Source organism: Halichoerus grypus, chromosome 5 (genome assembly GCF_964656455.1).
Source record: "Halichoerus grypus chromosome 5, mHalGry1.hap1.1, whole genome shotgun sequence".
Taxonomy (NCBI): domain Eukaryota; kingdom Metazoa; phylum Chordata; class Mammalia; order Carnivora; family Phocidae; genus Halichoerus; species Halichoerus grypus.
Window position 1 is genome coordinate 98,900,092 of NC_135716.1, and position 13,527 is coordinate 98,913,618.

The 13,527-nt window shown below is 37.6% G+C and overlaps 1 protein-coding gene across 1 annotated transcript in view; it reads left to right on the top strand.

Moving 5' to 3' along the window:
• Window positions 1–13,527, top strand: part of VAV3 (vav guanine nucleotide exchange factor 3) — a 362,307-nt gene that overhangs the window by 280,736 nt on the left and 68,044 nt on the right. Inside the window, exon 20 of the mRNA XM_036089450.2 lies at window positions 10,224–10,360. Coding sequence (XP_035945343.1) covers window positions 10,224–10,360 — 137 coding nt within the window. The remainder of the gene's footprint in view (window positions 1–10,223; window positions 10,361–13,527) is intronic.

A 13,527-nucleotide genomic window follows, 5' to 3' on the forward strand; every position in this document is an offset into this window, starting at 1 on the left:
TGATCCTCCCCCCTCTCATGTTCTCTCTGTCTCATTCTCTCTCAAATAAATAAATAAAATCTTTAAAAAAAAAAAAAAAGATTTTCTTTATTTGACAAAGAGAGACACAGCGAGAGAGGGAACACAAGCAGGGGGAATGGGAGAGGGAGAAGCAGGCTTCCCGCGGAGCAGGGAGCCCGATGTGGAGCTCGATCCCAGGTGCCCCTAGCATTCCCAAATATTTTGAATCTGATTCTTTCCCAGCTTCTGTGGGGAAAGGTGGTGATTTATTCATTAAGTATTAAGATCGGAAATAATTATGTATAAGGTTTCCATAATCTTCCCTTTCCTAGTCAACCCAGGATTACACCCTTACTAGGTGATCGGTGTTGAGAAGAACATCATTTTTTGCTTTTAACTAGCTATGTGCATTGGTGGGAAATGCGCATAGTTTTATATGTAAATGAAAATGTTTGAGTAAATTATCCTAAGAACTTTCTTTGGTAGAGTCACTATTCATGCTAGTGCATAGTGTTTCCGTTGTCAGAACACTGTTATTTCAAAAGAATACACAACACGGTGGGGTTTCTGTTATCGTTCCCTCTCCTTACTATATATAGATAGTGTTAAGAAGGAATGTTCCTGAGAAGGGGACAGTGTTTTCCGTGTATGTATATTCTTATCTAAATATGTTGGTTGTTGATCTTTGGCCCCAGTGAAAAGGAATATAAACAAAAATTTTACCACATTCAAATGAAGATACACAGCCAGCCTCCTCCTATGAAATATCACTGGTTTTGAGCAATAGTTATACATTCATTTGATTTCAAACTGATACATTTATCTACTCAATCTGCTCACATACAAATATATAAGATTGTAACTACATGGTATCTGACTTGAATTACCTTTTCATTTCAGAAAAAGGTTAAGGAGGGGAAAAAAAAAAAACAAGGTAAACAACAGGGGAGAGACTAAACCTCAGAGCTCCCTGCCAGCTATTGTGATGGCCTTGGATCCTGTTTGGAAGTGGGCTCATACAAGTTTATAAAGACTTAGCAGGTTGGATATTCTTCCAAGTTAATAATTTCATTATAGTGCCATTTTGTAAAGAGGAAATGGCTCTTCTACTCTTCTGTTGTCCTATTTGAGAAGTTTATTATAGAAGAATGTTTATAAGAAGGGTAAAGAGATTGTGCAAGCTATGTGCATTTTTATGTAGATTTGTTGATTGTTGTTCTCTGATCTAAGGACTCCTGGCCTCAAAAAAAAAAAACCAAAAACAAAACTGGCATATTGAAATGATGGTCTAGAAACATTTGCTTTCTCTGAAACTTTGCCAGTCAGTGATACCAATTGCATATGCTCTTCATTTTAATGTATAAATCAATAAACCGTATCTGTACACATCTGAATCTTTTGGGAATACAACTAAATTTGTACCCTACTGCTCAAGCAAGTGTATCACAGGAAGGAGGGAGGTTGAGAGAAAACAGAATAATGGAGAAGGGCCAGGGGAAGGGAAGGGATGAGACTAGAACACACTGTTTTAGAAAGTATATGCTACTTTCTGTGTTAGAACTTGTGTTATTTTATGCCAATTAAGCAATTGAGCATATAGTAATAAAGTATTTTTCCCATAAATGATGCAAGTTACCTAACTTAAAGAATATTTAGGATGAGTATAAATTATTAAGAGAGTCATTATTAAGGACTTTTCAGGAATATGTTCACAATTTTGTACATTAAAAATTTCATTTCCTGCAAAATTTCAGTTACATGTAGCCTATTGATAGTTATAGGTAAAAACACGAATATAGTTAAAAGCAAGTCAAAACTAGTGATGAAATCATAGTTTGTCCAACAAAAACTGAACATTTTTATTAAAAGCTAAATTTGATTATGAAAACGTTTATCATGCAGACGTAGGCAGTACAAATATATAGAAAAGGAGTGGAGACCTAAAGGGGTAAACAAATCACTATATGAATTATAAATTAGGGTTCATAATATAGACTCTCTTGAGTGTGCCCACTTGCTCAGGGTGTTTAAGCAACTACAAAAAAGGTCAGTTATGATGAAAAACAGTGTACAAGGGTGAGATTGGAACAAGATGATTGGAGCATTATCAGGGGCCAGGAAATATATGGTCTGGTAGGTTTGGTCCAGGAGCTCAGATTTAATTCTTAGTGCAGTGGGAAGAGTTTTAAATAGAATGCTATTATAGAATTTATATTTTTAAAAAAAGTTATTCGTATGGCTATGTGAAGGACAGTCGAGCATCCTAAGAGAGTGGATTAGGAAAGGTCAATTTGAAAGTTAATGCTTGAATGAGCGGTAGAAATAAAGATGGAAAGAAATGGTTGATGAGAGAGCCATTTTGGAGGTGTGATCTAGTGTGTGCGTGCGCATGTTTGGAAGGGTGGCTCCTAGGGAAGAAGAGCTAACCATTTTTCTTTCTTCCAAAAAAGTTGATTGAGATAAAGAACATAATCTTTGTCACCAAGGTGGTCACAGTCTAGCATACATAAACTCTGCAGAAACCGTACGTAGAGATGCTTCTGTCCTAGTATGTATGTTTTGTACTGGCTAAGGAATTTTGGTGCAATAAGTGGTGGTAGAGCAGTGAGCATGAACATCTAAGAGAGCATCTGTTTAAGGCACTTAACCCACGCTTAAGAGAATGGTGGTAGTTTTCTCAGCAGGAGTGATATTTGAATTTCAAAGAACAAGAGGAGTAAGTCACATTGTTCCCCTCCTGGGTGTGGCATGAGCTGGGTGTGCAGATAACAGCAAGTAGAGCCAGGAAGAAGATGTAGCATGTTAATGAGCACCTTCGACCTATTCAGTAAATTTCAAAAAAATTCAACAGGATACATGTATGAAAGGAGTGATAAAATGAGGTAGACCATCAAGACTACATATATCAATTTTGAATTTCATTAATTGCTTTCATGCAATGTCACTGACCATTTTTCTGTCCCTCAGGTACTTCAAGCTCATTCCAACCTCAGGCTTCATGTTTATTGTTCAAATTGCCTGTTAAATCCCCCCCACACACCCCCTCCCAAATGATTACTGCTTTCTCCTCAGGTTTTAGGATTTCTTCTCCTAAAGAAACCTCCCACCTTCAGCCATACACACAACCTGGTCACTCTCTAATCCAGTACCTGTTTCTAAATGATTCCTTATAATACATCTATATAGTATTATCATATCCATTTGATTTTATTTGTTGTCTCTGCTAAAACATGAACTTTTGAGGGAGGAACGTGTCAGTCTTATTTACAGCTGCATTCCCAATACCTAAGTCACATGCAAGACCTGTAAATACTTGTTGAATAAATGAATGAATTCATTGAATGAAGAATGAAAACTAGGTTATTGCAAAGTGCCTTTAATCATTTTTGCTTATACTTTATCTTATCCCTTAGATATACTTTAGGACTGGACTGTTAAAGTTTTAGTGTGGTTGCAAGAAAGAAACATGCTCTGTTGCTTTGGGGACAGGGGTTTCTGCTAGAAGGGTAAGAAAATGGCCCAGGACATCTTACCAATAGTCACTCCAGTCACCCCTTTCCATGAAAGGGAGGAGTACAGCAGGCTTTATGGGACTTTTTCAGGACCAACAGTTCTGGAAACTAGTGATCCCAGTCACCTCTTCTCAGGAGTCAGAAACCATGGTTCCTTGCTGACTTAATATTTATCTGCGTCCTGCTTTCATGTTCTATAGGAGCAAATACGATTGGCTTGTTTCTCACTTTCCATTGAGGACTGCCCCTTCGGACTGTCTCCTTTCAAGCCTCCTCACATGTTCAGCAGCTTTATTGCAACCTTTGGCTTAATCACGAACCTCCCTGATGGACTCAGGTGTTGTCATAATAGCAGAATGATGTGGTTTACGTGATTAAAACTTTCTGTAGAAAGAACCGCATGTGGCTACTTGCCCACAGATCCACAGAACTGCGTGTGGACGTGTCAGGCACTGAGAGTACCATCGATTGTCAAGCCCAGTGCATTTTGTTCTGGTCATTGAGGAGATTTGAAGCCCTGTCTTTAGAATATACCAGCAGGACTCTTTACTTCCTCCTAGAATTCACCTAATCCTGGGGAGCACACAATCTTTTACCACTTGAAGGGGGAGTTCTACCTCCTCTTCTCCTGCTCCCCAAGATAATGCTGGACACCCAGCCGGGATTCAGATAATCCCCAAACATGTATCAGTGCCTATAGGAGATGTCTTCTCTGCCACAGTCCTGGTCCCTGCAGGTTCCAGATGATTGATGAGTCTTCAGCCAGGAGGACTGAACTAGCAGTTGGTGTATAGGGTTCTAGTTACAGTTCTGCTTCTCGCTAGCTGTTTGACTTCAGACATTGTTATTTACCACTTTGAATCTTAGTTTTATACGGTAGAAGATGAGCTGGTTGGAGTAGTTTGTTATGTTCTTTGAAATTGTGTGATTGTGTTCTTTTTTCTATCTTCAAAGATGTTGAGATAGCTCAGGCTGTGTTTTTCAATTGGCCTCCCCACACCCCTAGGTCGTGGTCATTTTGCAGGGGTCTGACAAATACAAGGCACAGTCTTGTAGAGCTTTAATCTTAAGGATTTTAGGGAAACATTTCTTTTCACTAAAGTGCACATATTTGATGGAACAGGATATTAAATTTGTGTGGATTTTAAAATAACACATGAAATTTTGTATTGATTTTGTATTTGGTAGCCTATAAAATCTTTCTAGTGAATGAAGAAAAAAAAACTTTCAAAAGGTGTTATATGTTTCATCCCTGATTTACTAATACTCCTATAAGTAGTGCCAAAGAGTGCGTAGTCAGTGTTTATAAAGTCGAAGGAACGTATCTCTGTCTGATCCTTGTTTTTATAAGAGGAGTGACAGTGCTCTTTCCCTCATCTGATTCATCATTGTTTATAAAAGGAAAGAGTAGCCTTCTCTGGGTGAAAATTTTTGAAATCATTGATAGGGAGTGTTCCCTTTGTGAACAATTAGTTCTTTAGACCAGTTTGTTTTCCACCAAATTGTCTGTTTCTGTTGTAACACATGGTTTCCATTATAAGGCTCCTTTTGCTTCTCTATGAAGACCAACGAGTGAATGAAAGTGCACTGCTTAGTTGGAAAGAGCCCTAGGAGATGTGGTGGGCAGGGGAAGCCCAGCATCCTAGCTACCTAAATTGTGAGCTGCTCGTTCTGCTCAGCCTGGTCATCAGACACGATTGTTCAGTTGTGAACTTCTATCAGGAAGAGCCCAGACATTAATGTAAAGAGGATTTAGCTGGCAACATGTTGTTTCGCTGTAGCTTTCTCAAAAGCAGGTTTGGAACCAGTGGTTGTTGGTCATGATGAATGGCTCATGTAGCCACAAAGTGTGATTCCCAAACCTGGCTAGGATTTGGAAACCACACCTAGGAAACTTATAGAAACATGTGATATATATTTCAGAGTTCTGAAGACATACAAAAAACATTCCCTGAAATGTTATAGATAGGTGTATTTTGAAAAATTTCCCCCTGGACAAGAGCCCATGCCCAGTTGTACTGTATTTGAGTTCAACTGCCTCGTCAGTAGATTGTAGGCTCTTTCAGGGCAGGAGGCATGTCCTTGTTCTGTTGTCAATCCACCATGCCCAGAACTCATGGAATGCTCAGGACATTGAAGAAATGAATGAATATGTGATGCTTGTAATCAGCTGCCCAGGATAAACCAACTACATTCTCTGACATCTTGTAGAATTAATTATTTTTTGATGTGGCTGTGTTTAGATTTTAAATTAGGCCTCAGATGTGAAAGGCCAGCACATTACTGACAGCCCATTTATCTAGTACATAGCACTCTTCTCTAAGTTATCGCCCAGGGAAGCCCGTTGCATTAGGACAATGATATCAGCATCGTGTATAAGTGCTAATCTATATTGTGGCCATCACTCTTTTTTAAAAGCCAAGTAGTTGATAGTGGTACAGTAGGCTGTTCACTGAGGTTTGAGGGTTTATGTGAAAATTGTCAGTGAAATAGTTTATATCTGGCAAACTTTCAAATATGGTTCTACTTAGAAATAACTTTAAAAAATTATTTTTAAAAAATTTCTTGGCATGTGTCATTCTTAGTGGCATTGGATTCAAATCTGGAAGGAAATCTTCAGATCCCCTTTCACTTACATATTGTTCTGGAAAACTCTAGCCTGCCTTGTAATTACATTGGCTTCAGTTTTATTTAACTGGAACCTGATAACTATTACTAGAGTATAGCCATAATTTTAATATTGCCGATTCTTCAGTTTGTTAATTCTTCATGCTTAAGATGACTTGGGGACCTTGTCTGATTTAAGACTAAGTATAATGACTAGTGTGAACAAAAGTTAAAGGGCAAAACTGTCCAGAAGTTATATATCAAGGATGTGTAGTTAGCTGTAGAGCAAAGCATTTGTTGTAGGGAATGAAACAAGCTAAAATAACATTTGGCAGAAGCGCTAATTAGTCTTAGCCATTTTAATTATATTCCTTTAGATAAAGATAAGTGATTAAAGTTTTGGGAACTTCCTACATTGCTTAGCTGTACATGTTGAAATTATATATGATTATTTTGCATTTAATATCTGAAGGCCATTGCATGATAAATTTTCAGATTTTGATGGGCAGCCCTCTAACTGTACCAACGTATCCATTATAAATGCTGTTCTGGAGCAGAAAGAAACTAAACAATGCTTGGGTCTGTGTTTACCCAAGAGGAAAGAAGCAGCTTTCTGGGATGAGTTGTGATTTTATAATATAATGGAATTTATATTTTTAAAATCAGTTTTTAGAATAACTTTTGGTTATTTCTGATTGGTCATAGTTAATGAGGGAAACTGTCATCTACTTTTGTAGATTTATAACATTTTGCATCTCAGAATTCCTTGAAGTATGGATAGCTAAAGGAAAATATGAATAACCAGGGATTTTAAGCCTGAACAAATTTTGAAAGGTTAATCTATAAAAAGGAGATTTGCCTTCAGCATAACTCCAGATGGAAGGAGGCAGGTCAATGGAGAGAAGTTACACAGGGATTTTGGAGTAAATTTTAGATAGAGCTTGTTAATAAACTATACCCGACAATGAGTTATCATAAGGACATGTAGTGAATGTTCTGTGCTGGACATTTTTAAAGAGAGGTTAGAACCTGTCAGGAATATTTTATAAGGAGAGAAGAAAACCTGCAGTAAATCAACACTAAATGGCTATTTGAAATAGGAGTATGTGTACATCTAATTTCTTCTCCATTCTTGATCTCATTTATGAGGTGGGATGCCTGCTGTGGGATTAGATTGTGTTAACAATTATACTGATGGTTGAGTGCTGACATGAAGTTTAACCCATTCTCTCTTCTTATTTTAATTGCATTTTTATCTATCCATTAATGGGATTATGTTCACCTTCTTAGCAATGTTACTGTGTCTGTCTTTTTTTTTTTTTTAAATAAAAGGAAGGAATGTAAGCCATTCATAAGACCAGTATCATAGAACTCCTATTATATGCAAGCACCAGAGGCAAGGTCAAGGTGTCAGAATTCATCATGTCACAGTGGCCTTACTCGATCCCTTTTATTCTTTGATCTCTGGAGCCCTGTTGCCCTGATGACAGATCATCCTGAAATGGGAAGTGCTGACATATCAGAAATAAATAGCCAGAGATTATTCTAACAAATGACTAAAAAATATAAATTCCATTATAAACTCCTAACTCATTCCACAAAAAAAATATGAATCAAATAAACGCTATATTTTGAAAGTCACTTATGGCTGAATTCAGGTTAGTAGCAATGTCTTCTTGGCAATTACCCGGGCTCAACCATCATTCTTGGCAAAGGTCACACAGTTTTGTTTTAAGAATGAAGTCAGCAACATACCTTATGCTAGTGTGCTCCTAGATCAACTTCCCAAATGAAGTTCATAACCAAGAAGAAAGTCATAGCAGAAGAGATACAGTAAATGAAAAAATTAGCAATAAGTAAGACTGTAAAAATCAAGTCCATCATTTCAAAGATGACTTAGTTCTAGGTAAGTTTTAAGACTACTGAGGTCTCGTTTCCTGACCAGAGTATATTAATATATGTAAGACTTTAAATTTTAGAAAGGATTTTAGTAGGCCATGTGTAATGGGCATTGCAGTCCATCAAAAAAGATAAATGAGGCAGCATTGTTCCATGTCTTACATTTCACAGCCTTCTTTGTTGCCTGGGTATGCCATATATTAATCCCTAATTTGTATTTGGTTGGTGAAATGTCATTAATTTTTTCCCCCTAGATACTCTACGCGTTTCCAGGCATTTTCTTGAGAATGGCCTAACTTTGGCATGTTGGCAATCATAGAACTGTTGTTTCCATCACGCATTGCTTGATTTTGTCTTGGTGGGTCTTGGCCACAGAGACAACCGCGGGGAAGGCCAGAGCCCTTCCAAGCACTTCACTGGTCCCAGTCTCTGAGGCCACATCAGTTATTTCAGGTTTAAAAACTCTTGTTTCTTGCCTTCAGCCTTTATTTTAAAACTGACATAAAAGCAAAATTATCAAGGGAGCCTACTGAATGAAATGCTTTCCTTGACTTAAAAATGCTCCATAAAACTGGGGCTAACAACAACTCTGGCCCCCAACATGGAACAACTATCATTCAGACCAAACTCTGTTTAAAAAAATTCTACTTTAGACTGCATCCTCTTCCATCTTTTGAACTTCTAAATCAGTTGTGCGCAGGAAATATTTAGGTTTCATATAAAATAAACAACAGCAACTTGATAGAAAGCATAAAATAAGCTCTTTCTCTCCTCATGGCATATACAGTGTGTTGAGATCAAGTCTGATAAACACTTGACTGAGTTCTGTCGAGTGAGTGTTGTTTTTGGGAAAGACAGTAAAGTCTGCTGTTTGCGTAAGGGCCCCACCTTATAGCATCTGGTCGGGAAACACTCCACGAAAGATGTGGGATGAAAGTCATCCCTCCAGGGGTTCTGGGGCACAAAGGGGAGCTGTAGCAACTTGTAACATGCCTTAGCAGCTACAGCCACTAAATTGGGGTGAAGGGCCCAACGTTTTCCAGTCCTCCTGCCTTCTGATGGATGGGTGTATAAGAAAGTGTTAAAACTAAGTTCTGCCTAATTTACAGCCGCACTTGTTTTCTCCCATCTGGGGTGGTTGTTGAAAAAAGGATTGTGAGGACTCCATTAAATTGTTTGCAGGAGCATTCCATGTAGATATTGAGGTCTGTGTAACCCGGACAACGTTTTCTAGGTAACTCGGACATCTAGAACTGAATGACCATCACACATGCTCCTCCTCTGTCAGGCGCAGCATTTCCAGCCAGTTACAGCTTTACTGTGGTCAATCATTAGAATAGAGAGTCTTGGCGTGTAATAAGCAATGGCTTGAGTTCCTGAATGTGCACCAAATATCATGTTTGAGTGCTCTCACTCACAGGAGGGAGCATCTTACCTCTAAATGAAAAGGTGACTGTGAAGTTGTCCATTTGTGACCAATATTGGTGTAGTTAGGCCTGCGTGCAATTGAAGCTGTTCTCAAAAATGAAATATTGAACTGAGGCCTTCATTGCATGTTCTTCGAAATACAAAGAAAAAGGATGGACCTGTATTTCAAGTGTTGTTGATGCTATTGGCTTAGACATGTTCCCTTTATTGGGTCTGTTTTGCAAGCCTAAATTTGAGCCTGAAGAATTTCTCCATATAAATGTCTTAAGTATTGCAGTGGCACATCCATCACCTTTTTGCTTTTGAATTACAAAGATAACCTTAAGATATGAGCCGTATACTGGGCACTGTGATACATACACAGAAAGGGTGAGCCTCCTTAGTGATGAAATCAGCCAGTGCCCAAGAGGAAAGTAATAGGCAGAAAGGATAGAGTTGATGAAAAAATTGATTCTTTTCTATTAAACTGTACGTGATGTGTTTTTTATGAAGCAGGCATCAGCTGAAAGAAATATTTTTTCAACTAAAAAGAGATTGATGGTGAGGCAGAGGCAAAGTATGTAAGGGATTAGGGGATAAATATGTGTCTTATTCCATTACCTTCTCAAATAATAAGAAGGTTGAAAAGCATTCCATTGTAGTTACTTCAAATGTTTACTTGGCCTTGGTGCTATTAAACCTTTTTAATGTTAATGGCCTTGTTTTTATTTTAAAGTACTTTCAGGCTTCACATGTCATTATTTTCTCAATTCTAAAAGTTGTGTTGCTTATTTTCAGGTTTACCAAAGATGCAGGTCATTAAGAACTATACTGGAGCACCACCCCCAGCTCTTCATGAAGGACCCCCACTGCATATCCAGGCAGGGGATACAGTTGAACTTTTGAGAGGAGATGCACACAGTCTGTTTTGGCAGGTACGATCCAAATGGCAGCGGTTTGGTTTGGTTTTTGTTCTTACTTAATGGATGATTTATTGCTGCTTAAAGAATAAAGCTCTTTCTTTAGAAAGTGACTGCACGCTTTCAGCTTTAGAAATTTTACATGAGGTGGGGGAAAATATTTTTTATTAGCCTTCCCATGTTTACCAATGCCAAAGTGGTGGTGAACATTAGAACACTAAAGAAAAATAGGATCAGTGCTGTGAATCATAATTACCATTTTTATTAAAAATTCATACTTTGCCAGAGCATTTTTTCCAAACCTAGGACCTGTGGGGGTATGATCTAATTTGCATTGCTTTAACATATTAACGGTTCATTTCAGGGAACCACCTAATTAACTTGCCAGTGGCCATTTCTGGCCATATTTGATTTGTGCCTACCCACAGAAATACTGAAGTTCTCAGAGGTGCTCTGGGCATTATTCATGAAATGTATGAAATGTGAAAAGTAAGTGAGCATACTGATGTTTGCTGGTGATGAAATCTCTCTTGTCCAGTAAGCCTATATTTGGTTGAAGGACTGTGTTAGGCGAGGGCAATATGGAATAGTGTTAAGATTTGATGAAGCTGGATGGTAGAACATTGCTGTTCACGAAAGTATTCTCTATTTACATGCATGTGTTAGAAATATATCCCAATAAAATTAAAGGGTTCGTTAAAAATCTATTGTGTGTTGAGGGAAAAGGGCGTGGGCTTAAGAAAAAGATTAGCACATAAGTGAAATTTGGTTAGGGGTGGAGAGAGCAGGGAAGAACTAGTGGATAATAATCCATTGTGTACATGTATAAATGATAGTTATTTTGTTGGCTTAAAACTATTTATGGTCTGCCATTTTGTTACAGATGAATGCTCCTAGATTGAACGTTTATCTCCAAGCACTGTAGCCAATGCTGTGGCCAATGAGTTTTCCAAAACTCCATTATTCTTCTTTAGTAGCCTACCCTTCTCATACCTCGTTCTTTCCAAAAGTGGAAGAGATAGAATGGCGGACTGAAATTCTACCCACTCTTCAGTCCAGTCCTGCACATTCCACCCCAAAACAGAACATAATTGCATTTGTACCTGTAAGATTCCTCTTATTCAAGACTTCTTTTTCTTCGTGGTTTTTTCATCCCACATTTCATCAGCTGGCTCTTGACTCCTACATTTTCAACTCCATTCTCTCCACTAGCTCCTTTTCTGTGGCAAATAAATATACTTAAGCTCCTCCCATCTTAAAACACATTAACTCAACCTTCTGTCTTGTTATGTTAGTGTGGAGACTCCCTCTTCCAGTCTCAAAACTAAACTTCTTGAGAGAGTAATCTGTACTTGGTCTCTCCCTCCTTATGCCCTATTTATAATGTAGTCCCCTGCAGAAACTACTCCTACTTGGATCACTAATGCCACTTAAAAAAAAAGTGTTGGAATACATAATACACTGCACATATTTGAGTGTATAATTTGGTAAGTTTTGACAAATGAATATACAAGTGAAACCATCACTAATCAAGGTGATAAAAACCAGCCCCCAAAGTTTTTGTGTGTGCCCCTTTATAATTTCCCCCTCCTGCTTCTACCTGTTGCCCTTCCTCAATCCCCAGGCAAGCACTGTTCTGCTTTCAGACTATGAGTTTGCATTTTTCAGAATTTTATAGAGTACATAAAAAAAAAAGAATTTTATATAGTGCATCATATAGTATATATTAGTTTTTGTATGGCTTCTTTCACTCATCATAATTATTTTGAGATTAAACCATGTCTCTTTGTGTAACAATAGTTCTTATTTTTTTTAAACCACTTTATTGATTGTATAATTGGAATACAAAAAACTATATACATTTAACGTATGCAACTTGACAGACTTGGAGATAAGTATAAATCCTTGAAGCCATCACCACAGTTTATGCCGTAAACCTATCCTTCACCTCCAAAAGTTTCCCCCTGCCCTCTTCATTTATTTTTTTATATAATAGCATTTAAGATCTAGCCACTTAGCAGATTTTTAAGTACATAATACAGTATTATCAAATACAGACTCTATGCTGTACAGTAGATTGCTAGGACTTACTCATCTTGCACAATTTGAACTTTGTACCCTTGGACTAATACTGCCCCATTTCCCCTTTACACCGGCCCCTGGCAACCACCGTTCTGTTCTCTATTTCTGTGTGTTTGACTATTTTAGATTTTTCACATCGGTAAGTATAGGCAAGGTACAGAAGTAACCCAATGTCCCTCAGTGATGTGTGTGTGTGTGTGTGTGTTTGTATACACATATACACACAATGGGATATTACTCAGACTTCCAGAAGAAGGAAATCCTGCCATTTGCAAAAGTGTGGAAGAACTTGAAGGATGTTATGCTAAATGAAACAAGTTCTTTCTTCATATTGCTTATTATTATTCTATGTATGGGTATAGCACAATTTATCCTTTAGCCTATTATGACCGGTTTGGGGCTATTACAAATAAAGCTGCTATGAACTTTCAAGTATAAGTCTTTATATGGACATATGCTTCATTTTTAGGTAAATACTGAAAGGGGAATGGGTGGATCACATGTAGATATATGTTTAACTTTTTGAGAGATTACCAAACTATTTTTCTAAGTGATTTGACTATTAACAGTCCAATAAGGGAGAAGGAGAAAGAAAGAATCTCAAGCAGACTCCCCATTGAATGCGGAGCCTGAGGCAGGCTTGAGCTCACAACCCTGAGATCTTGACCTGAGCTGAAATCAAGAATCAGATGCTTAATCAACTGAGCCACCCACTGCCCCCTAGTTCTTAATAAAATACATTATTTCCACCTATTTTCTCCTAGCTTGTTGCCTGACTTTTTATTATCTTAATAATGTTGTGTATATAACAGAAGTTTTTACTTTGTTGTAGTCGAGTTTAATTTGTTACTTTAAGGATCATGCATATGGGCATTGTATTTAAGAAATATTTGCCTACCCCAAGGATACAAAGATATTCTCCTGCATTCTCTTCTAGAAGTTTTATAGTTTTAGGCTTTATATTTAGGTTTATAGTCCATTTTGAGTTATTTTTGAATATGTGTTCATTTTTTTCATGAATGGTATTCATTTTTTCACATATGGATATCCTTGTGTTCCAGCACCATTTGTTGAAAAGACAGTCATTTCTCCACTGGATT